At 47.8% G+C, this 22,809-nt stretch overlaps 1 protein-coding gene across 1 annotated transcript in view; it reads right to left on the bottom strand.

Annotated features, from left to right (window-relative positions):
- gcgra (glucagon receptor a) overlaps positions 1-22,809 on the bottom strand; it is a 101,675-nt gene that overhangs the window by 31,114 nt on the left and 47,752 nt on the right. Inside the window, exons 2-5 of the mRNA XM_043715013.2 lie at positions 12,277-12,434; positions 3,000-3,096; positions 1,271-1,378; positions 181-302 (exon numbers count right to left, since the gene is read on the bottom strand). Of these exons, the coding sequence (XP_043570948.1) occupies positions 181-302; positions 1,271-1,378; positions 3,000-3,096; positions 12,277-12,330 (381 nt within the window). The 5' untranslated portion in view covers positions 12,331-12,434. The remainder of the gene's footprint in view (positions 1-180; positions 303-1,270; positions 1,379-2,999; positions 3,097-12,276; positions 12,435-22,809) is intronic.

Raw genomic sequence — 22,809 nt, 5'->3', positions numbered from 1 at the left:
ATCCTGGCGTAATATTCCATGTCTTTAGCTCAACAAATAAAGTTTGGAGCAGGACTGGTGTAGGTGGGGCTTTCACTGTCTTGTGATGTGTTGCTGCCCCCTGTACAAACACTTGCAAAACCCACTGCGACTCCTGTAATTACTCGATCGTTCCGGTGCTTGGGATATCCGCACTCTTACCTGAGCTCGGTCATCCTTGGGGTCATCTTTGCATTGGCTACTGTCCCTCCAGGGCTGTCTAATGGAGTCCATCACCCAGTTACCGTCAGGTCCACACTTTCTGAACACAAAGCCATCCTGCACTGTAAAAGACAGAGACATTAATCACCTCCTTTACATTAAACTCTGGTGACACCGGAAGACTGGAAACTGTTTAAGCTTTAGGGAGAGTTGAATAGACTGGGGTTGTTTTCTTTGGAACGTCGGAGGCTGAGGGGTGACCTGATGGAGATTTATCAAATCATGGATAGGATAAATAGACAAAGTCTTTTCCCTGGGATGGGGGAGCCTAGAACTAGAGGGCATAGGTTCAGGGTGGGAGGAGAAAGATATAAAAGAGACCTAAGGGGCAACTTTTTCATGTGGAGGATGGTATGTGTATGGAATGAGCTGCCAGAAGAGGTGGTGGAGGCTGGAACATGCATCTGGATGGGAATATGAAGAGGAAGGGTTTGGAGGGAAATGGGCCGGGTGCTGGCAGGTGGGACTAGATTGGGTTGGGATATCTGGTCGGCATGGACGGGTTGGACCGAAGGACCTATTTCCATGACATACATCTCTATGACTCTATGAGTTGATTAAATGGGTAAGCTCACGATTCAGCCACAATGTTCTGCATTTTGTGTTCATGAGTGACCGGTTAGCGCAAGGAGAGTATCGCAAACTCCTACATGTGTGAGTTACTGAGAAACAACAGCATAAATATGGTGCATACGTTAAACAAAGAAGAGGAGCATTAATCCATGCTGAGAGTGAGTGTGTTGTGATCCGAGAGGACAAATGCATGGATGGCACAGATTGGCCATTGATGTCCTGAGCTTTGCTGACAAATTGCCTCATATCCTTTAAAAAGTACCTTGGGCACATTATAACACTCAAGGTTGTGGGCCAAGTGCTGGTAAATGGGATGAGGTTTAAGGTCAGTGCAGACCCGATGGGCCGAAGGGCCTCTTTAGCACTGGATGGCTCTATAATTCTACATCCCTGCTGCAAATCTATTTCACTTTAAATCAAAGGACCTCACGGTACGTTCTCAGCATAAGACTTTTACCTGTATTATACCAGGGTAAGTACCAGGGACAGGAGACATTCACAATGGTGTTTGGGAGACCGTCGGGCCAGCAGGCGTACTTATCAAAGGTTCGGTTACACACCACACCTACCGAGAAAACACATAAGACAGAAGGTTTGCAGATGGAAGCTGATGTTAACTCAGGCCCCTGTTTCTGCTTTCCCCCGCACACCCCCCCCATACCTTCGAATCTCTTACCTTCAGAACAAGATCTGTCACCTGCTTGAAAACATTCAATGTTTTGGCCTCACCTGCTTCCTGCAGCATGTGGAAAAGTCAACATGGAAACCTGAAGCAAGAGGCCTTGACATTTGTAGGGGGCTGTTCATATCTTGGAAGGTACTGTCTGAGGATTGTTGGTGAATTTCTGCAGCGCATCCTGTAGATAGTACACACTGCTGCTACTGAGCGTCGGTGGTGGAGAGAGTGGGTGTTTGTGGATGTGATGCCAATCAAGCGGGGGCTGCTTTGTCCCTGGATGGTGTCAAGCTTTTTGAGTGTTGTTGGAGCTGCCCCCATCCAGGCAAGTGGGGAGTATACCATCACACTCCTGACTTGTGCCTTGTAGATGTGCTTTGTAGATATACTTTGTAGACTTAGGAGTGAGGAGGTGAGTTACTTGCTGCAGTATTCCTAGCCTCTGACCTGCTCTTGCAGCCACTGTATTTACTTGGCTGGTCTAGTACAGGTTCTGGTCAATGGTAACCCCCAAGGATGTTGATTCAGTGGCCAATAACACAGATCCTCCCATGTTGAAGATAGTCATTGCCTGGTATTTGTGTGAACCCACTAGTTAGCTCAAGCCTGGATATTGTCCGGGGTCTTGCTGCATCTAGACATGGACTGCTTCAGGTTATGCGCAGCCATATTGGGTGCTAAACGTTGTGCAGTCGTCAATGAACTTGATCGAGGGTAGACTGATGTGATGGTTTGGGTTAGATTTGTCCTGTTCTGTGTGTACTGGATATACCTGGACAATTTTCCACATCATCGGGTGGATACCAGTGTTGTAACTGTACAGGAACAGCTTGGCCAAGGGTGCGGCCAGTTCTGGAGTACAAGTCTTCAGTACAATTGCTGGAATGTTGTCAGGGCCCATAGCCTTTGCAGTATCCAGTGCATCCAAGTGTTCTTCTGATATCACGTGGAGTGAATCGAATTGGCTGGAGACTGGTATCTGTGACGCTGGGGACCACTGGAGGAACCCAAGATGGATCATCCACTCAGCTGAAGATTGGTGCAAATGCTTCAAGCTGGTCTTTTATCCCAATGTGTGAAAGATCGGCAAGACACATAGCAACTACTGTAATCCAGTAATATAATCTTTGCATTAATTATTATTACCCTTCACAACAAATGATGTCAGCGATTCTGATGGTGGAAAAGGAGAATGCTGTGAAGGCTGTCACATTGGATGGAAACAGAGGGTGGAATCAAAGTGGGGCATGTACTCCCAAAGGGGGATGGGGGGGGCAGTTTAAGGAAATGGGGAAGGCTGGGCTATCCAGGTTGGGGAGGTGATGTGCCCCATTAGGCTTTCATCATCCTGTAACAGCTCTTCCAGCCTCCACCCCTCTCCCAGAGACACAAATCCAGGAGTCTCCTCCTGAGTCCTCAAACTATATCACAACCTCGGAGTTCAGGTTGGGGAGTGGGGCTGTTGGGGGAGGGGAAGGATTGGGGGAATGGGGGGGGGGGGTCATCCTACCTTTCGGCTGTGAGGTCCGGGACATGTTTCGGAAACATTCATCGGAATATCTTTTCCACTTTTCCACTGTGTTCTCTAGGACTTCAACGGACGCTCCCTGGAAGACAGCAGAAGATTGTAAATGCTTCCACACTCCATGTATCTTCATATGGAAGTGAGAAAGGACACAGAGGGTGAAAACAGTGAGGGGGGTATGGGAGGATAACCCTCACTCTGTCAGGTACCATTGACAGACCGAGTGAATAACCCTCCCTCTGTCAGGTACCATTGACAGACCGAGTGAATAACCCTCCCACCGTCAGGTACATTGACAGACCGAGTGAATAACCCTCCCACCGTCAGGTACATTGACAGACCGAGTGAATAACCCTCCCACTGTCAGGTACATTGACAGACCGAGTGAATAACCCTCCCACCGTCAGGTACATTGACAGACCGAGTGAATAACCCTCCCACCGTCAGGTACATTGACAGACCGAGTGAATAACCCTCCCACCGTCAGGTACATTGACAGACCGAGTGAATAACCCTCCCTCTGTCAGGTACATTGACAGACCGAGTGAATAACCCTCCCTCTGTCAGGTACATTGACAGACCGAGTGAATAACCCTCCCACTGTCAGGTACATTGACAGACCGAGTGAATAACCCTCCCTCTGTCAGGTACATTGACAGACTGGATCCGGTACAAGTGTGGGACCTCAACACCATTCACACCCTTTTCCAACATCCTCCCATTCCTGTCTAAGACTCCCAAAGATAGTTAAATCCATTGTTCAGGTCTCTCAGTCCCAGCTCACGGTGCTAATGGTGCTGTGAACAGGAGGGATGATACATGCTTGAGCAGGATTAGATGGTCACACGGTAACTCAGTGGTTAGCACAGCTGCCTCACAGCACCAGAGACCCTGATTCAATTCCTGCCTCGGGTGACTGTCTGTGTGGAGTTTGCACATTTTCCCCATGTCTGTGTGGGTCACCTCCAGGTGCTCTGGTTTCCTCCCACAGTCCAAAGATGTGCAGGGTAGATGGATTGGCCATGGGAAATTGTCCATAGGATACCTAAGCTAGGTGGATTGGCGATGAGAAACATAGCAATGGGGTGGGTCTGGTTAGGATGCTCTTCGGAGGGTTAGTGTGGATTTGATGAGCTGAACAGCCTGCTTCCACAGTGGAGGAGTTCTGTGGCTAAGCCAAACAAAGGAATGACCAGGGGCTGTGACTTAGCTGTCTGAACAATGTCAATGTGGTCTGGCTGTGTCATGTTACTGACAATATTTGAACAATTAATCAGCTACCTGTGGGTACTTTATTTAAAACAGTAAAACACATTATAAGTTAAAAAGCAGACATTGCAGCAACATGTCAATTTCTATGTGTAACCTTATCTACTGTGAGCCAACAATTAGATTAGAAACCAAAGCATTATCATACCTAAAGGTCCAAATTCATAATGATTTCATGAAATTAATGCTAACAAAATTGTATACTGGCAAGTAAATGCTTAAAAACATTTAAATGTTAATGGTCTAGTTTTATTTATTCTAATTATGAAACTGATCAAACTCTGATTGTAATCAATTCTTTAATCTCGTTGGTTTTTACTTAATTCCACTTATGAGCCTTTTTGGGTTTCACTTGGGCTCACATATGTCAATCTCCGTGAAACATTGTCCCATGTAAAGGTTTACCCTGCGACCTTTAGCCTAGAAAATTAGTGTCAAAAAATAAGACTTTTACACAAATCCATGCCGTATGTTCCCAGTGAGAGAATGGCTGTGGAACGTTAGCCCAGCACACCCTAAACACACGCCATGCTGAGGAACGACCTGGCAATCATTCCTGGGCTTGGCCATTGTGCAGCCCTCAGGAACACACACTGGGAAAACAGGACCAGAGAATTCACTGACCATGATCTGTCTAAAGGATTCATGTAGGCCCGATTGTGAACATGAAATAGTGAGAAAATCCCACACCGTGGATGATGACGTTAATCATGTAATTTTGCTGACAAATTGCTGCAATTTTGAGCTTTGAAATTATCGTTCACATCTGCTCAATTCTCCCAGACCGGTGGGTGTCTCAGGATGAGCAAATGCATTTTGTCTGTACCCAACAGGATGTCAAGTCAACCTGGATGGAAGGTGCATCAGGAGAGGGAGGTTAATGTTTTTGTTGTTAGGTGGGAACACGGAGCAGGAGTCGACCATCTGGCCCAGCGAGCCGGCTCCACCATTCATTAAGATCACGGCTGATCTTCACACCAACATAGCAAGGCGGCATGGTGGCTCAGTGGTTAGCACAGCTGCCTCACAGCATCAGGGACCTGGGTTCGATTCCAGCCTCGCACAACTGTCTGTGTGGAGTTTGCACATTCTCCCTGTGCCTGCGTGGGTTTCCTCCCACAGTGCAAAGATGTGCAGGTTAGGTGGGTCGGCCATGCTAAATCACCTGTAGCGTGCCGGTTAGCAGTGGATTAGCCACGGGGAATGCAAGGTTACGGGGGTGGGATGCTCTTTGGAGGGTTTTGTGGGCTGAATGGCCTGATCTGACACTGTAAGGACTTTATCCTTTTCCTGGACTTAGCTCCACTGACCCGCCCACTCTCCATAATCCATAATTCCTTTATTGGTCAAAAAATCAATTGCTTTGCCTATAAATATTCTACAAGGTAGCCTCATTAGGCAGGGACTTCCACAGATTCATAACCCTTTGGGTAAAGTAGTTCCTCCTCAACTCAGTCCTATATCTGTCCCCTCCCCCCCTTACTCTGAGGCTATACCCCTTTCCACTAGTTTCACCTGCCAATGGAAACAACCTCCCAGCTTCTATCTTATCCATTTCTTTACAATTTCAGCTGAAGGCAGTGTTGGACAAATCAGTTCCCTGTATGAAAGCTGGCTTGATAGATCATACTTCCTAATTTTGTTTGTAGCGAACGCGACTGAAAAATGTGCACATGAGGCTGCAGATGTTCCTCAACAATAGAACACAGAACGAAACGAATGCAAACAGCAAAACAAAGTTTCAAGTTATTTCCCAACACAATCCATCACAGGGACTCAAGGCCAGAGAAATTAGACACCAATCTCAACTCTAAGTTTGGACCTAACTGATTGCCTCCTGGGTTTTTGCTTTGCGGGGGCCACAGAGATAATTTTGTGATTCCCAAGTTTGCAATCACGAACCCCTCACAATTCTGAAGGTTGAAGCGTTCTCAATTCTGACATATCGAAGACTCGATACAAGCATCCTTGGTGCAGTAGCTTCACAGAATGGAACTCAATTCCATTGCAAAGCAGCCTCTTTGAAAAGCACGTGTGCTGGTTACTTACATTGATGGCATTCTTTAAGGTCACACTGATATCAAGAGCCTACTTGATTCCTGATGAAGGGCTTATGCTCGAAACGTCGATTCTCCTGCTCCTTGGATGCTGCCTGACCTGTTGTGCTTTTCCAGCACCACACTCTCGACTCTGAGCTCCAGCATAGGGCGGCACGATGGCTCACAGCTCCAGGGTCCCAGGTTCGATTCCAGCCTCGGGCGACTGTCTGTGTGGAGTTTGCACATTCTCCCCGTGTCTGCGTGGGTTTCCTCCGGGTACTCCGGTTTCCTCCCACTGTCCAAAGATGTGCAGCTCAGGTGAATTGGCCATGGGAAATTGCCCGTAGTGTTAGGTGCATCATTCAGAGGGAAATGGGTCTGGGTGGGTTACTCTTCGGAGGGTCGGTGTGGACTTGTTGGGCCAAAGGGCCTGTTTCCACACTGTAGGGAATCTAATCTAATCTAATCTGCAGTGCTCACTCTCTCCTATCAAGAGCCTACTGTCAGTGTGGAATCAGCAGAGGTGTTGAATGTAAAATGCGACGTGTGTCTGTGCGTGTGGGTATGTATGCATGTGTGAAATGTAGTCTGTTTTATAAATTTTATTTGCATTTAAAACTGTAACTTGGTGTCTTAAGTGGATTTATTCTGCTGCTTATCCTTTTTAATTTCCGATATTTGTACAACCTTAGGAAAATGTTAATATATTTGCAACTGAATTTAATGATGTGTGTGAAAAGCATCAAAAATAAAGTATTTTGAAAACTTAAAAAGAACTCATTTCTTCTGATGTGACTGGTTTCCCTGAGCTGAACTGGGATTAAAAAACCTAGCTTTCCCTGCTCATTGAAACTATTCTGTCTTTTCAACTGAACTCTGGAATTTTTCTAAACTGAAGTAAAAAAAAGAATATTGCGCTCTGAAGTCAAAACAAACCCAATAATGGTGTTAGTTTACTCTGCCAGTCATAATCTCCTCAGTATAAACATCTTATAGATCAAGATTGCAGTGGGGGTGGTGGTGGAAGAGGGGATTGGTTTCCTCAGGTCCTGTTCTGGATCACTGTTACAGAATGACTTTCTGACCTTTTTAATTAAAAAAGACCTTCACAGAACTGGCCCAATTTATTAATATATCTATATTCTATACTCCCTTCGCCATACTGTCACTCCAGTGTCCGAGTGCATCAATGAAATAAGATGACAATAGGAAGTGATTTTTCCCAGGCCAACATTAGGAGACCTGGTCAGACATTTTAAAGAACCTAGCCAATCATGTAATAGATTCCCTGACACAATTGGAGGCTGTTTATTTTTTGTTTCTTTTTTATTTTCTTTCCCCATGACAAGGATTTGGGAAAACTGCTTCTTTAAGTGCTGATTAATGAAATAGGTAAAACAAGGACTGCAGATGCTGGAAACCAGATTCTAGATTAGAGTGGTGCTGGAAAAGCACAGCAGGTCAGGCAGCATCCGAGGAGCAGGAAAATCAATGTTTCGGGCAAAAGCCCTTCACCAGGAATCTGATTCCTGTATTTTAATTCCATTCCACTAGAATCGGGGCATCCCAATGTCACGATAGGCATTATATTAATGTTATTTCTCTTTCATTGTCATGGTTTGCTTGCTAGCATTCCTGGAAAATTCCTTAAAATGCTTCATCATGTCCAAGGTGCTCTCTAAGTACGTGTTGTTTAGTTATTTCAGCTCCATGAATTTGCCTTTCATTGCTGTATGTTAACTCTCAGCGCCAGGCCACAGGCAGTTGGCATCTGCTCCCTCGTCCTCTCGGAGTCTCCCTCCATAACCATGTCGACGCAGCAAGGTAGCTTTTGGCAAGAGCAAGGGGGCCCAAATCCCAGCGGGAGAACCGGGATGGGAGGGTGGGGATGGGGGTGGGTAGAGTGACAACTTGAGGTGAGGAGGCAATATCTGTCTCTATTCAACCACAAGTCCTTGAGTGGCTGCGCTCTTTGAACTCTAACAAGGATTAACCCCCCGTAAGCCACATTTCCAACAATAACAGCAGCATGCAACGGAAATGGAAAGGGAGACCCAGCCGCTGTGCCTGCGTTACTCCAGCACCTTCTGCTCCTTTGGTTTCAGATTCCAGCATCTGCGGTCCAATGCTTACAACATCCAGGGACAGAGGGGAGACACTGAGCTTTATTCAGATGGTGCCTGTATTAGTTAGGGTCTCTTACCCACAGGTTACAGGACCACATCAATTCATTCCGATGAGTTACAATACATATTGGTCTCAGTCTTTCCCTCCCATTGAGCCTGCTGTGCTTGGAAGAAAGCAATGAGTATTTCTGTGCTCCCATCACAGGCCCTGCTTGGTGTGGAGCCCTGCACTATCTGGGCCAGGCACAATCGGCCTGCACTCCCTCTGCATTACTGTCGTCCTGATGAGGAGAAACAGCGTACACTGAAATGGCCTTAAGCCCACTCAGTCAATGGAGGATAAATATTTCAAAACTCCACCATGATATATTGTACGCTGTCTAAATCGTTTAAACAAGATCACCGCAAACTGGGCAAATGTCCCAGTGAACACTTATCTGGGTCACACAGGATTCTCTCCTTACAGGGGTGCCAGGCTTGATGCCTGTAATATTTGCCTCCGAGTCAAAAGCCAGTTAATGAGGCCCGTTTATTCAACACTCTGAAACGTTGGTTCTGTGCAGATATCTGAACGGCCGAGATGTTGCCGAGATTTTTGGTCACTGTTTCAGCCCATGCAGCACTCCGAAGTAGAGCCACCGGACTGGAAACGTTAACACCGTTCCTCTCACCACAGATGCTGCCAGAGCCTGCTGAGTTTCTCCAGCACTGTCGGTTGGTTCTGTGGGGTTTTGGGTTTGGAAATGCACTGAGGGAATGCGGACCCTGTCAGAGGGGCCGAGTTTTTTTCCGATTGAGAACTGAAACTTCTCTGGGTGGAACATAGAACAGTACAACACTGGTGGGGGTGGGGTGGGGTGGGATGGGGTGGTGGATGGGGAGGTGGGGTGATGTTGGGGGGTGGTGGAGGAGGGTGGGGTGATGGTGATGGGGGGTGGTGGAGGGGGGTGGTGGTGGGGGGGTGGGGTGGTGGTGAAGGGGGTGTGGGGTGGTGGTGGTGGGGGGGTGTCGTGGAGGGTTGGTGGTGGTGGTGGTGAGGCGGTGGGGGTGAGGAGTGGTGAGGGGGGTGGTGGTGGGGGCGGGGGTGGTGGGGTGAAGGTGGGGGAGAATGGTGGTGGTGTTGGGGGAGTGGTGGTGATTGGTGGGGGGGGACATGGTGGTGCAGGAGTGGTGGGGGGTGTGGTGGTGGAGGGGGTGTGGTGGTGGTAGTGGAGGATGGGATGGGGTGGTGAAGGGGGGCTGGTGGTGGGGGGTGCGGTGGTGGGGGGTGGTTGGGGGTTGGTGGGGGTGGTGGTGGTGGAGGGGGGTGGGGTGGGATGGGGTGGTGGATGGGGGAGGTGGGGTGGTGGTGGGGGGGTGGTCGAGGAGGGTGGGGTGGTGATGGTGGTGGAGGAGTGGTGGAGAGGGATGGGGTGGTGGAAGGGGTGGTGGTGGAGGGGGTGTGGGGGGGTGTGGTGGTGGGGGGTTGGTAGTGGTGGTGATGGGGGGGTGGTGAGGGGGGGGGTGGTGGGGGCGGGGGTGGTGGGGAGTGGTGGTGGTGTTGGGGGAGTGGTGGTGATTGGTTGGGGAGTGGTGGGGGGGTGGTGGTGGTGGTGGTGGCAGAGTGGTGGGGGATGTGTTGGTGGTGGAGGGGGTTGGTGTGGTGGTGGTGGTGTGGTGGTGGGGGGTGGTGGTGGAGGGAGTGGTGCTGGTGGGGGTGTGTGTGGTGGTGGTGGTGTGGTGGGGGATGTGCTGGTGGGGGTGTGTGTGGTGGTGGGTGGGTGTGTGGTGGTGGGGGTGATGGTGGAAGGAGTGGTGATGGTGGGGGGGTGGTGTGGGGATTGGTGGTGGGGGGTTGTGGGAGGGTGGTGGGGGGGAGTGGGAGGGTGGTGGGGGGTGGTGGTGGGGGGGAGTGGTGGTGGTGGTGGTGGGAGGTGGTGGTGGTGGTGGTGGGGTGATGGTGGTGTTGGGGAGGTGGTGGTGGTGGTGGGTGGTGTTAGGGAGGTGGTGGTGGTGGTGTAGGGGTGGTGGTGGTGGGGTGGTGCCCTCACCACCCCCACCATCACTACCACAATCTCTGTCACCACCATCACCACCACAATCACTGCCATCACCACCATCGCTGCCATAATCGCTGCCACCACCGCCAGCACTGCCATCACGACCACCATCACCATCACCTTCTCCAGAATTAACTAGGGATCAACCAGCAGCTGTTGGGTTGACTGTCCAGCATGGTTTTTGCATGGTTTGCAATGACATGGATTGGGTAACCAGGAGATAGGTAATGTTGAAGTGTAATGAACAGACCTTAATCAGACGATGCTCTCTCATTGCGCTGACAATAGCTTTCTGAGTTCTCTATCCTCCAGGCTTTTCAAGTAAACCCTGGAAAAGTTTTCTCTCTGTATCTCTGAGTTGATTACATCAGAGGTGCAGGGCACAGATCAGACCTCATGATGTATCAGTACCCAGAATCCTTTGAAAACTGTGGCCTTGTATAAAGAGCTGTAATTGTTTACTTTAAAGATAATTCCCACAAACACAGCTATCTGACCAATCTGCTTTTCAATCCCTTGATGAGCAGTTTTATTCTGAGCTTTACCTTTCAGAATCTCCTGTTATTGTAGATTCTATCTCTGCCTGCGTTTGTTATATCTATTTCTAACATTATTGATGTGGACAATCTTGGTCCAATCATTTACTTCCTGTTGAGACGTGTTGTAACATCTGTTCCTAGGAAGTGCGGGAGGCTATTCAGCCCCTCCAGCCTATACTGCCATTCAGTGAGGTTTTGATTGTTCATTCTATATCCCTGTCTTTGTCCCGAATGCCTCATTAACTGTGGTTTACAAAATTCTCTCTCAAACTCTGTCTTAGCATTAGTTATTGATCTAGCATCAATGACCATTTGTGGAGGGGAATTCCAAATGCAGTGGAATTCCAAATGCCAACCGGGCTTTGCGAAAAGACCCACCTGGATCACTAATATCTGCCACCCTTACCAGCTCTGGCCTAGATGTGACTCCAGACCCACAGCAATGTGGTGAAATCTTAACTGCCCTCTGGGAAATCAGAAATGGGCGATAAATATTGGCCTGGACAGTGACGCCCACATCCCATGAATGAATAAAACATTTGTAGCACCTTCCCTCCCAAAAGGTCTGCATCTAAGTTTTCCATCATTTCCCAAATCAAAAAGTGTGGTGCTGGAAAAGCACAGTGGGTCAGGCTGCATCCGAGGAACAGGAGAGTCGATGTTTCTGGCAAAAGCCCTTCATCAGGAATATGGGAGGTGGCCCAAGGGGGCTGAGAGATAAATGGGAGGGGTGTGTGGGGCTGGGAGTTGGGGGGGGGGGGGGGGGTGAGTGGTGGAGGTAGCTGGGAATGCGACAGGTAGGTGAAGGTGCAATTTCCTGAAGATGTTTCCTGATCCTGGATTTCCTAAAAGGGGAAAAATAGCCTCTCTCAAATTACCCTAACATGGTCCCTTTCAATAGCTCAAAAACTTTGATCAAATCACCGAATTTCAGGGAAGGCTGTGTAAACTCGCTTCATCATTTGATTCAACCTTTGCTCTCTGGTCAGTTAGTATCGAGGTCAGTTTGATTATTTCCCCTTAGCTTTCCAAGATTTGTTGAAATAAATGACCCACATCCAGAGAATGATTATTAAAGCAATAATCATTGACAGGTACTAATCACATATTTAAAGACACTGTGTTAGCCTGACACTTGGTAAACACACATTGGAGGGCCATTGTCAGACATAGCTCACTCAACACAGATGGAACCCACAGCAAGTGCTCATCAGGCAAGAGACAGTTTTGGACAAAGATGGCACCCTTACCTGAAAATTCATGGACAACGGTACAAGGAGAATAAGGAATCGTGCTTGTAACATGCCTCTGTAGTGCTGCCAAAATCATTGGTGCATCAGGGGGCGTCCTGTAACGTTCAGTGCCCACATGGAGTGGCTGAGGGTATGGGAGCTGCTAACATAGCCACCTGAAACACAGGAACCACTGATCAATCAGTCAATCACATCAAACACCTAACCTAGAGTGAACGGCAGGAGCAACCAGCTGTGGACACACACAGATATATACTGTCCTGTAACACACTGCTAGCAAAGTACTAATCCACACTGCAGGAGCGAATTACTGCAGATGCTGGAGTCTGCTCTGAAAATCAAAAATGCTGGCGATCCCAGTGGGTCGGGCTGCATCCGTGGAGAGAGAGCAAGCTAACGTTTCGGCTCTTCATCAGAGCAGGTCTCAAAATGTTAGCTTGCTCTCTCCCCATGAATGCTGCCTGACCCACTGTGATCTCCAGCACTTTCTGTTTCCAGTAATAGTTTACACTGTCCTGAAATACAGTGTTAGCAGAGCATTAATTTATACTGAACAGCAACATACTGTTAGCAAAGTGCCCATTTATACTGTACTGTAATGAGCCACTGGCAAAATATTCATTTAGATTGTATTGTTACACACTGTTAGCAAGGTACTAATTTAATGGATCAAATGTAGAGAACTTTAGTTATTCTTGGCCAGGATTGCGTCCTGCATTTGAGTGTCAGATTTAGGGGGAGTCTTGATAAATAAATTACAGTGAAGGGGATATTGGGGCAGGCATTAACTGTGCAATTACATTTCAGCTTAGACAGAGGTCATTCAGCCCATCGATTCCGAACTGACTTGTTAGCTTTCCCAGAGACCAGCAGTACTGGGCTACCTTTCCTCACCTGACCACCTCATGGTTGATGGTAACTCATTTCTGAAGGATGTCTCCAACACTGACTGAAACGTTCCCTTCTTTCCCCATTTTCAAATTCCCAGGTCACTTGCCCCAGCTCCAGTTGAATTCTCCGCAGCTCTCTGTAGGCAGGATACCAGGGCAGTGGGGAACGTGCAAAGGAGGGTAGTGTGGAGGAGATTTGCCAGAACGGTAGCAGTAATGAGGGGCTTCCGTTCCACAGAGACATCAGAGAAGTCAGAATTATTCTCCTTTAAGCAGAGAACCTATGGGGGGGCGGGGGGGGGGGGGGGGGGGGGGGGGGGTGCTTTATTAGAAATGCTCAAAACCACAAAGTTTCTCGTCAGAATCAATTGTTGCTGGTGAGTTGGTGATTTGCTAACGTTGATTCTATGACTGTGGTCAAAACAACCAGCAGCACAATGAGGAGAGACGGGTTTGACTCGAGGGGTATCTGGAGTATGAACAATTTACAATCATAGGCCATTCGGCCCTTAAAAAACCAATCTGCTATACAATCAGATGGTGGCTGATCTGAGTTTTTACCCTCGACCCTATCTTCCTGCATTGAGTCATAGAGATGTACAGCACTGAAACAGACCCTTCAGTCCAACCCGTCCATGCCGACCAGATATCCCAACCCAATCTCATCCCATTGGCCAGCACCCGGCCCATATCCCTCCAAACCCTTCCTATTCATATACCCATCCAAATGCCTTTTAAATGTTGCAATTGTACCAGCCTCCACCACTTCCTCTGGCAGCTCATTCCATACACGTACCATGCTCTGTGTGGAAAGGTTGCCCCTTAGGTCTCTTTTATATCTTTCCCCTCTCACCCTAAACCTATGCTCTCTAGTTTTGGACTCCCCGACCCCAGGGAAAAGACTTTGTCTATTTATCCTATCCGTGCCCCTCATAATTTTGTAAACCTCTATAAGGTCACCCCTCAGCTTCCGACGCTCCAGGGAAAACAGCCCCAGCCTGTTCAGCCTCTCCCTATAGCTCAAATCCTCTCAACCCAACTCCTGATTTTCCAAATGACCATTCAAACAAGGAGTATGGATGGAGTTGCCTGGAAGCAAGATCCAAGCATAACTTTCAGAGGACAATTGGCTCAATGGTTGATGGGGAATAATATTATGAGAGACATGGGGAAGGGGCTAGAATTGAGTTGTCAGGGCTCAATAGCCTCCTTCAGCGCTGGCTGTGAAACAGGAGCAGGATATACTGACCCTCGGAGAGGGGGTGGGGTTTGATTTATTGTTGTCACATGTACCTCTGTACAGTGAAAAGATTTGTGAGCAGAACAGGCAGAACATATCATACAAGGACATACATATCACAGCTAGCCTAGACAGACAGAGAGGCACACAGGGTTACAGCTGCCAACAGGGACACAAAGCAAGATCAGCATTATCTGAAGTTAGAGAAGTCCATTCATCAGTCTAATAACAGCAGGGAAGAAGCTGTTTTTGCATCTGTTGATGCGTGTGTTGGAGTTTCTGTATCTTCTGCCGAAGGGAAGAGGTTGGAAGAGATTATAACTGGGGTGGGAGGGGTCTTTGATGATGTTGGCAGCCTTTCTGTGGCACCAAGAAGTGTAAATGGAGCCATGGATGGGAGGTTGGCTTCCGTGATGGCCTGCCGTGCACACAACCTTCTGTAGTTTCTTACAGTCCCGAGCAGAGCAGTTACCGTACCAGACTGTTATGCACTCGGACAGTATGCTTTCAATAATGCATCTGTAAAAGTTGGTGAACATGTTGAATTTCCTTAGCATGCTGACAAAGAAGAGATGTTGCTACGCCTTCTTGACTGTCACACCCACGTGGATGGTCCAGGCCAGATCATCGGTGATTGTCCCTCCGAGAAACCTGACACTCTTGACCCTCTCTGCCTCAGCTCCATGGATGTAGATAGGGCATGTCCTCTCTGCCTCAGCTCCATGGATGTAGATAGGGCATGTCCTCTCTGCCATTCAATATAATGATTGAACTTTTACAGCAAATCCAATTTCACACCCCATCTGATATCCCCCAATTCCCATAGTGTTCAAACATCGCTCCATTTCAGTCTTGAATATACTTCAGTGACTGAACATCCACTGCTCTCCGGGCTAAAGAATTACAATGAATCACAATGTTGAGGGAAGACATTTTCATCTTAGTCCAAAACAGCCAATTGCTTATTTCGGTTCTCTAGACTCCCCAGCCATAGGGAACGGTCATGCAGTATTGACCATGACACGCATCTCCAGGAATTGCATAGATTTCAATTACATCACCTCTTGTCCTTCTAAACCATAGAGAGCATATGCTCATTTGACTCAACTTCACCACGTTGGCCAATGTTCCCATCTCAAGGATGATCATAGAATCCCTACAATGCAGAAAGAAGCCATTCAGCCTAGTGAGTCTACAAGAAGCTTGGAGACTGACCCCACTCAGACCCTCCCCACTATTCCCATGCCTCCCATGGCGAACCCACCCGAACCTGCACATCCCTGGGCACTACTGGATAATTTCCCATGGCCAATCCACCCTAACCTGCACATTCCTGGGCACTACGGGACAATTTAGCACGGCCAATCCACCCTAACCTGCACATCCCTGGACGCTATGGGACAATTTAGCACAGCCAACCCACCCTAACCTGCACATCTTTGGACTGTGGGAGGAAACCCACATAGACACAGGGAGAACATGCAAACTCCACACAGACAGTCAGCCGAGGCTGGAATCAAACCTGGATCCCTGGCGCTGTAAGGCAGCAGTGCTAACCACTGAGCCACTGTGCTGCTACTTAATCTAATGAATCGTCATTGATCTCCCTCCAAGCCAGGTATATCCTCCTGCACATAATATTCCAGGTGTAGACTCACCAAACCCTGTATAATGAGACTTCCTTACTCTTGTTCTCCAATCTTCTTGCCATTAGAGCTAACATGTCTCTTCCTTTCTGTCCTTGTAGGTTACAGTTCTGTGATCCATGCACTAGGATAACCAATTCCCCTCCAGATATCGATGTTTACTAAAGTTGCCATGGTCTAGAGGACCACTCTCCCATTAGAGAGGCACAACTGGGCAGGGGGAAGAAGGAGACTTCTCACGGTAACCTCAGCTGCTGCGGATTGGACTCATCCTGTTGCCGTAAGACTGCATCAAATCAGCATTCAGCTAACTCACCCCGGCAACATTTACTAGTCCCTCACTTTCTCAAGCATCTACTGCTCTGTTCTTCCTCATTAACAACCTCACACTTTCTGACCTTACAGTGCGTCAGTCACTTGCTTGTCCAAACACTGGACCAGTTTCTACCCCTTCCCATAGACCCTTTTGAAATATAGAAGATAGGTGCAGGAGGAGGCCATTCGGCCACTGGACCAGTTTCTATCCCTTGGCATAGACCCTTTTGAAATATAGAAGATAGGTGCAGGAGGAGGCCATTCGGCCCAGCTCCGCCATTCATTATGATCATGGCTGACCATCCAATTCAATAACCTAATCCTGCTCTCTCCTGATTATCTTTGATCCCATTCACCCCAAGTGTTATATCCAGCCGTATTTTGAATACATTAGCCAGCATTAAGACAAAGGGAGAGAGAGGGAATTGGTGGCGGTTTAACCTGAGGGTCACCATGCCTCCAGGGGGAGGAGTTTTGAGAAGGAGATTCCTTCGTGGTGACCCCAGTCAGTTGCAGGAATTGAACCCACGCTGTTGGCGACACTGTACCTCAAACCCAGCCGTCCAGCCAACTGAACTGACCAAACCCCTTAGCAGCTGCATTGCTTCCTCCGTGGCTTTAGAAATAGCCAATAAAATGGACGATGATGGTGTTACTCTTGCTCTCAATATGTAATCAGCCAGATGCCAATGGCTACAATGGTCAGTCGAGTGTCAGTTATACCTGACCTGTCAGCACATTTTACTGCAGGTGGTTTAGTCATTTAGTCATTTAGCCAGCTCACAATTAAAATACCCAACAGCACACAAGGCAGAAAGGATGGAGCCAGCTCCCAGGCCCAGCTCCTTCTTGTTGGGAAGTTCATGGTCATATACACAGAAACATGGGTCACTTGGTTTCAGCTCTAATCCAAAGTTCAAACCTCGCTCTCTGTCATTGTTTAGCTTCTGGAATGCGCACGCTTCTCTCTGCCTTCAGCTGCCCTTTAGGGCGGGTTGGTATCTTCCATCAGAGCTACCAGTTTGTTGAGCCAATGGTGACACTTGCTGTTGGTCCCACCGTCATGTGACGGGAAAAGGGAGATTGGGCTAACGAGGTGAGGTTAAGGAAACCCTGATTTGATGTGGAGAGGACGGATTATAAAACTATCTGCTAAACCAGTCACCAATGAGCTGACTCATATTCTGTAAACACTGCCACACAGCTTGACCTCAGTTCTACAGAAAGTGGCAGGCAGGCTAAGGGCTTTTATACACAGAACCAAGCAAACAAGTGAAACAAAAGTACGCAGCACACAGAAACACTTTTAAAAAAATGTTTGCAACATGCCAGTCACTGACAAGGCCAGCATTTATCACAGATTCCTCACCCCCTCGCCCTCCCTCTCCCCCTCACCATCCCTCTCTCTCTCTCTCTCTCTCTCTCTCCCTGTCCCTCTCCCTGAACCTCTCCCTCTCCCTGTCCCTCTCTCTCCATGTCCCTCTCCCTCTCCCTGTCCCTGTCCCTCTCCCTGTCCCTGTCCCTCTCCCTGTCCCTCTTCCTGTCCCTCTCCCTGTCCCCCTCTCCCTGACCCTCTCCCTCTCCCTGTCCCTCTCCCTGTCCCTGTCCCTCTCCCTGTCCCTCTCCCTGTCCCTCCCTGACCCTCTCCCTGTCCCTTTCCCTCTCTCCCTCTCCCTAGACCTCTCCTTCTCTCTTCCTGTCCCTCTCCCTCTCTCTGCCCCCCTCCCTCTCCCTGTCCCTGTCTCACTCCCTGTCCCACTCCCTCTCTGTCTCCCTCTCCCTGTCCCTCTCCCACTCCCACTCCCTCTCCCTCTCTCTGAGGCAGGTGGGCACCTACTTTCTCCTTCAGTTGCGGATTGATAACAATCAAGGAACTTGCATGTATACCAGGGCACGTCAAACAAAAGGTAAGTATCAGTAAAGCCAGGATAAACTGAGGATTATGAATCACTTCAGAGTCCGTCTGTATGGACTGATGCAGCAGTAGCAGCACGTGAGGCATTCTGATGGGGCTAGAAAGATTAGCCAGTCCCGAGGTAACTACATTCTACCTGGACAATAACTATGTGAGTCCAGGTCGTGAACGGTCCCCATCTGTACTTCAGGAATAACAAATGCCCTGACATTGGCCACACAAATTAGATGGTGTTGGGTATGGGGAAGTGGGTAACCTTTGAGTCTTTCAGTGTAAACTAAAGTCAGCTGGCTTTCCTCAGCTTGGCCAGGACTGTAACTCTGTACACTCAGGTTAGAGTGTAGATATATGGTAAGAGCCACTGGGTCAATGACAGAAGCAAATGGTTGCCAAGAAATCTGAAAGAAGACACAAAGTTTACACCTGTACACCAATGTCCGTAGGGTTACACATAAGGTTTGTAATGTGTGGCATTGCCACGTTCACTTGATCCCAAACTATTTGGTGAAATATGAAACTGGAGACTAATACTGGTCCTGACAGTAGGTACTGTGACAGGCTGCAGCAATACATTTGTCTATTCTTTACTGACTAATACAGCAGCCTCTCTTCACCCCATTTTAAATAAATTAGTTAGACCAACAAACCCAGGAGATGGCAGCCCCTTATAAACAGGAGGTTTCAGAGCCCGGGTGTCTCTGGAGAAGGAGCACGTGGTGTCCACCAACACTCTTGAGCTGTTCAGGGAGAGGGGGAAGTGGAGTGTTTTATTTGGCCCTCCAACTCTATTTTGATTTAATCCTTGCCCTCCCCCACCCTTTGAGGTGAAGGGCACTGCTTGTCACTGACGACTTGAATGTTTCCTATCTTCCTGCTGGTGGGAATTGAATAGAGATTTGTGCACCTTGTGTCTCTCACTGTGTCTCACACCTGCACATACACAACATCGGTGCTGGGGATAATATAAGCACTACCGCAGTTAGGTGGTAGTGTGGAGGTAAAAGGAAGAAAAAAACCAAAAAAAAATATATTAGAGTCTCCCCAGTTTAGGGCACTGACTCTGAAGGAAAAAGGAAAAAAAATTAAACAGGAGGTTTCCCCCAAGACAAACAATTACCCAGATGAAACCCCAGCCTCTCTTTGTATATGGTTCTAGTACCTCAGTACACAACACTCTTCACAAATATAACTAACATACGTGTACATATGTCGTGAATGGGCTCTTGTGGCACAGTGGTAGTGTCTGTACCTCTGATCTAGGAGACCTAGATTCAAGTCCAACCCACTTTAGAGGTAAGTCACAACATCTCTGAACAGGGGTTGACTAATATGTAGCGTTGCCAAAGTCGGTGAGGTGTGGCATCAGGCTCTGGTAGTGTCTCTTCCTTGGTTTTATTGCCAAGTTTCTGTCTAGAGGTGACTAAAAAATTGATAACCTTAAAATGGGGAAAGGAGAGGGTGGGGATCAGAAACCAAGATAGGAAAGGAGCTACAAAGGCAGCGCAGACGTTGTTAACTGATGCCCAATTCCCATAAACAAAGCAGGTGGGAGCTGACACCAGTGATGCCGGAACACAATATCGAGATATGTAGATCAGAGACTTGGGGACAGTGAGGACTGCAGATGCTGGAAGGCGAAAGTGGGCACTGCAGTTGCTGGAGATTAGAGTCAAGATTAGAGTGGTGCTGGAAAAGCATGGCATGTCAGGCAGCATCCAAGGAGCAGGAGAATCGACGTTTCGGGCAAAAGCCCTTCATCAGGAATGCTGGATTCCAGTGGATGCTGGAATTCAGGTGCTCCTTGGATGCTGTCTGACCTGCTATGCTTTTCCAGCCTCATGTTTAGTGTGGCACAGTGGCTCAGTGGTTAGCACTGCTGCCTCATAGCACCAGGGTCCCAGGTTCGATTCCAGCCTCCTGTGACTGTGTGTGTGGAGTTTGCACATTCTCCCTGTGGGTGTGCTCTCGTTTCCTCCCACAGTCACAAAGATGTGCAGGTCAGGTGAATTGGCCATGCTAAATTGCCCGTAGTGTTAGTGCATTAGTCAGAGGGAAATGGGGCTGGGTGGGTTACTCTCCGGAGGGTCAGTGTGGACTGTTTGGGCCGAAGGGCTTATTTCCACACTGTAGGGAATCTAATCTGTTGACTGTGGATCAGTGAAATTGGTTGCAAAGGCAAAATCACCATCACAGGAAAGTTTAATTTTCACATCGACCATCTAATGCTCAGCATATCTCAATGAGTTTCTCCAATGTTTCCGGATCCACCTTCTCATAAAATGTGTTAGGATTGATATGGGACCATGCCACATTGGGCTTGGTACGGTGTAACCAATCTGAATGAATGAGTAAACTGTCAGGAAGTGAGCATCTGGTGAACAGAGACCATGCGACGACGGAGTTTGAGAAGGAGAAAGATCACATGCGATCCAAGGTTATAAAGTTAACCTCAGGGAGGTTGACTTTCACAGAACGCAGCAGAAGCTGAACACGTTAAACTGCATCAAAGTGTCAGCTGCACACCTTCGGGGAAAACTGAGAGGTATCCAATGCAAATGCTTCCCCTTCCTGAGTAAAGCCTTGACTTAGAAAGTCTCGCTATCACAGGCAGCATAAGGTTAAAATGCCAAGGAAAGTGATGATTCAACAGACTGGGAGGAAAGGATGATCAAACTAATTAGCAGGCGAATGACCAATTCATAAAGAGAAGAGAAATATTGAAAAACATAAAGGATACACTAGTATCAGAACTGCAAATAAGGACTCAGTGAAACAAATGAGTAATGTGAAGGCTGGTAGTGGAATTTTATAAGTACTTGAAGAGTAAGAGAAATCCTTAGGGAAAAGTGAACCCTTTAAAACAGACACAGATAGTGTCATAGGCAAACTGGTCACCGGGCAGATTTACCAATTCAGTGTTCATAATTTAGTGGGTGGCAACTAATACTGCTTTGTCCCACGTCCCAAGAAAGGTATTCTTTAAATGGTTATCTTTTAAATATGATTTGGAGATGCCGGTGTTGGACTGGGGTGTACAAAGTTAAAAATCACACAACACCAGGTTATAGTCCAACAGGTTTAATTGAAAGCACTAGCTTTCAGAGCGACGCTCCTTCATCAGGTGTTTGTGAAGGGCTTCTTTTAAATAGTCCTGATGAAAGGGTCTGACCTGAAACATCATTCCCCTCTTCCTGTGATGCTACTTAACCTGCTGGGATTCTCCAGCTCCACACTTTACCCACTCTGATCTCCAGCATCAGCAGTTCTCACTCTCTCCCACTCCGTTAAAATGTCTAACAATTCGAGAGGACATTGGGACCTCGGATAAAAAAATATCTCCAAGCGGTATCTTGGCTCTGTCAGCTGGATCACATTGGCTAGCATTCTGAGTTTGGAAGGAATAAAAACAGGAATTGCTGGAGAAACTCAGCAGGTCTGGCAGCAACCGTGAAGAGAAAACGTAACCAGTGACCCTTCTTCGGAACTGAGCGCAGCTGGGAAACTGCAGTGTTTAAGGTGATGATGGCGGTGGCAGTTGTGGATGGGGGGGGGGGGGGATTCAGAGAAGGAGAGACAGAGAAGGGGTGGGCTGGCCGAGGCATTGTTGAGAGTAAGCCAGGGAAGAAGAGAAGCTAGATAGGTGATAATGGGGACTATGAGGAGGTTATATAGTGAATTGAGTTGTACAGCACAGAAACTTTGGTCCAACTCATCCATGTCAACCAGATATCCTAACCTAATCTAGTCCCATTTCTAAGCACTTAGCCTATATCCTTCTAAACCCTTCTTATTCATATACCCATCCAGATGCCTTTTTAAGTGTTGTAATTGTACCAGCCTCCAACACTTCCTCTGGCAGCTCATTCCATACACGCACTCTGTCTCTACCCCATGGGGTAATGGGATCTCAATTCACCTTCTCTCTCTATCCCAGGGACAACAGGACTATATTCACCCTCTTTGCATGCAAACGTTGCCCCTTACGTCCCTTTTAAATCTTTCCCCTCTCACCCTAAACCTGTGCTCTCTACTTTGGGACTCCCCCATCCCAAGGAAAATATTTTGTCTATTTATCCTCTCCATGCCCCTCATGATTTTATAGACCTCTATAAGGTCACCCCTCAGCCTCTGACGCTCCAGGGAAAACAGCTGCAGCCTATTCAACCTCTCCCTATAGCAACATCCTTGTAAATCTTTTCTGAACCCTTTCAAGTTTCACAACATCTGTCCCTGTGGCAGAGAGACCAGAATTGAATGCAGTACTCCAATAGTGGCCTAACCAATGTCCTGTATTGTCGCAACAGAATTGACATCAGCTGTGCTGAAAGCCAAGTGCAGGAGCTGGGTATGGGATAGGTCAGAGATGGAAGAGATGTTCATGTTCTGAAATTGTTAAACTCAATGTTAACTCCTCCTCTATATGGTGCGGTGGATGCCAACAATGGTCATTCTTTAGGTAACAATAGTAAAGTTTTAACTGATATGAAGTGATCGATAGCAGTTGATTAATGAGAAATAACTGTC

This window comes from Chiloscyllium plagiosum, unplaced genomic scaffold, assembly GCF_037043375.1.
Source record: "Chiloscyllium plagiosum isolate Xiang-an unplaced genomic scaffold, Cpla_swu_hap1 HiC_scaffold_25, whole genome shotgun sequence".
NCBI classification, from domain to species: Eukaryota; Metazoa; Chordata; class Chondrichthyes; order Orectolobiformes; family Hemiscylliidae; genus Chiloscyllium; species Chiloscyllium plagiosum.
This window is presented reverse-complemented; position numbering and strand designations above follow the sequence as displayed.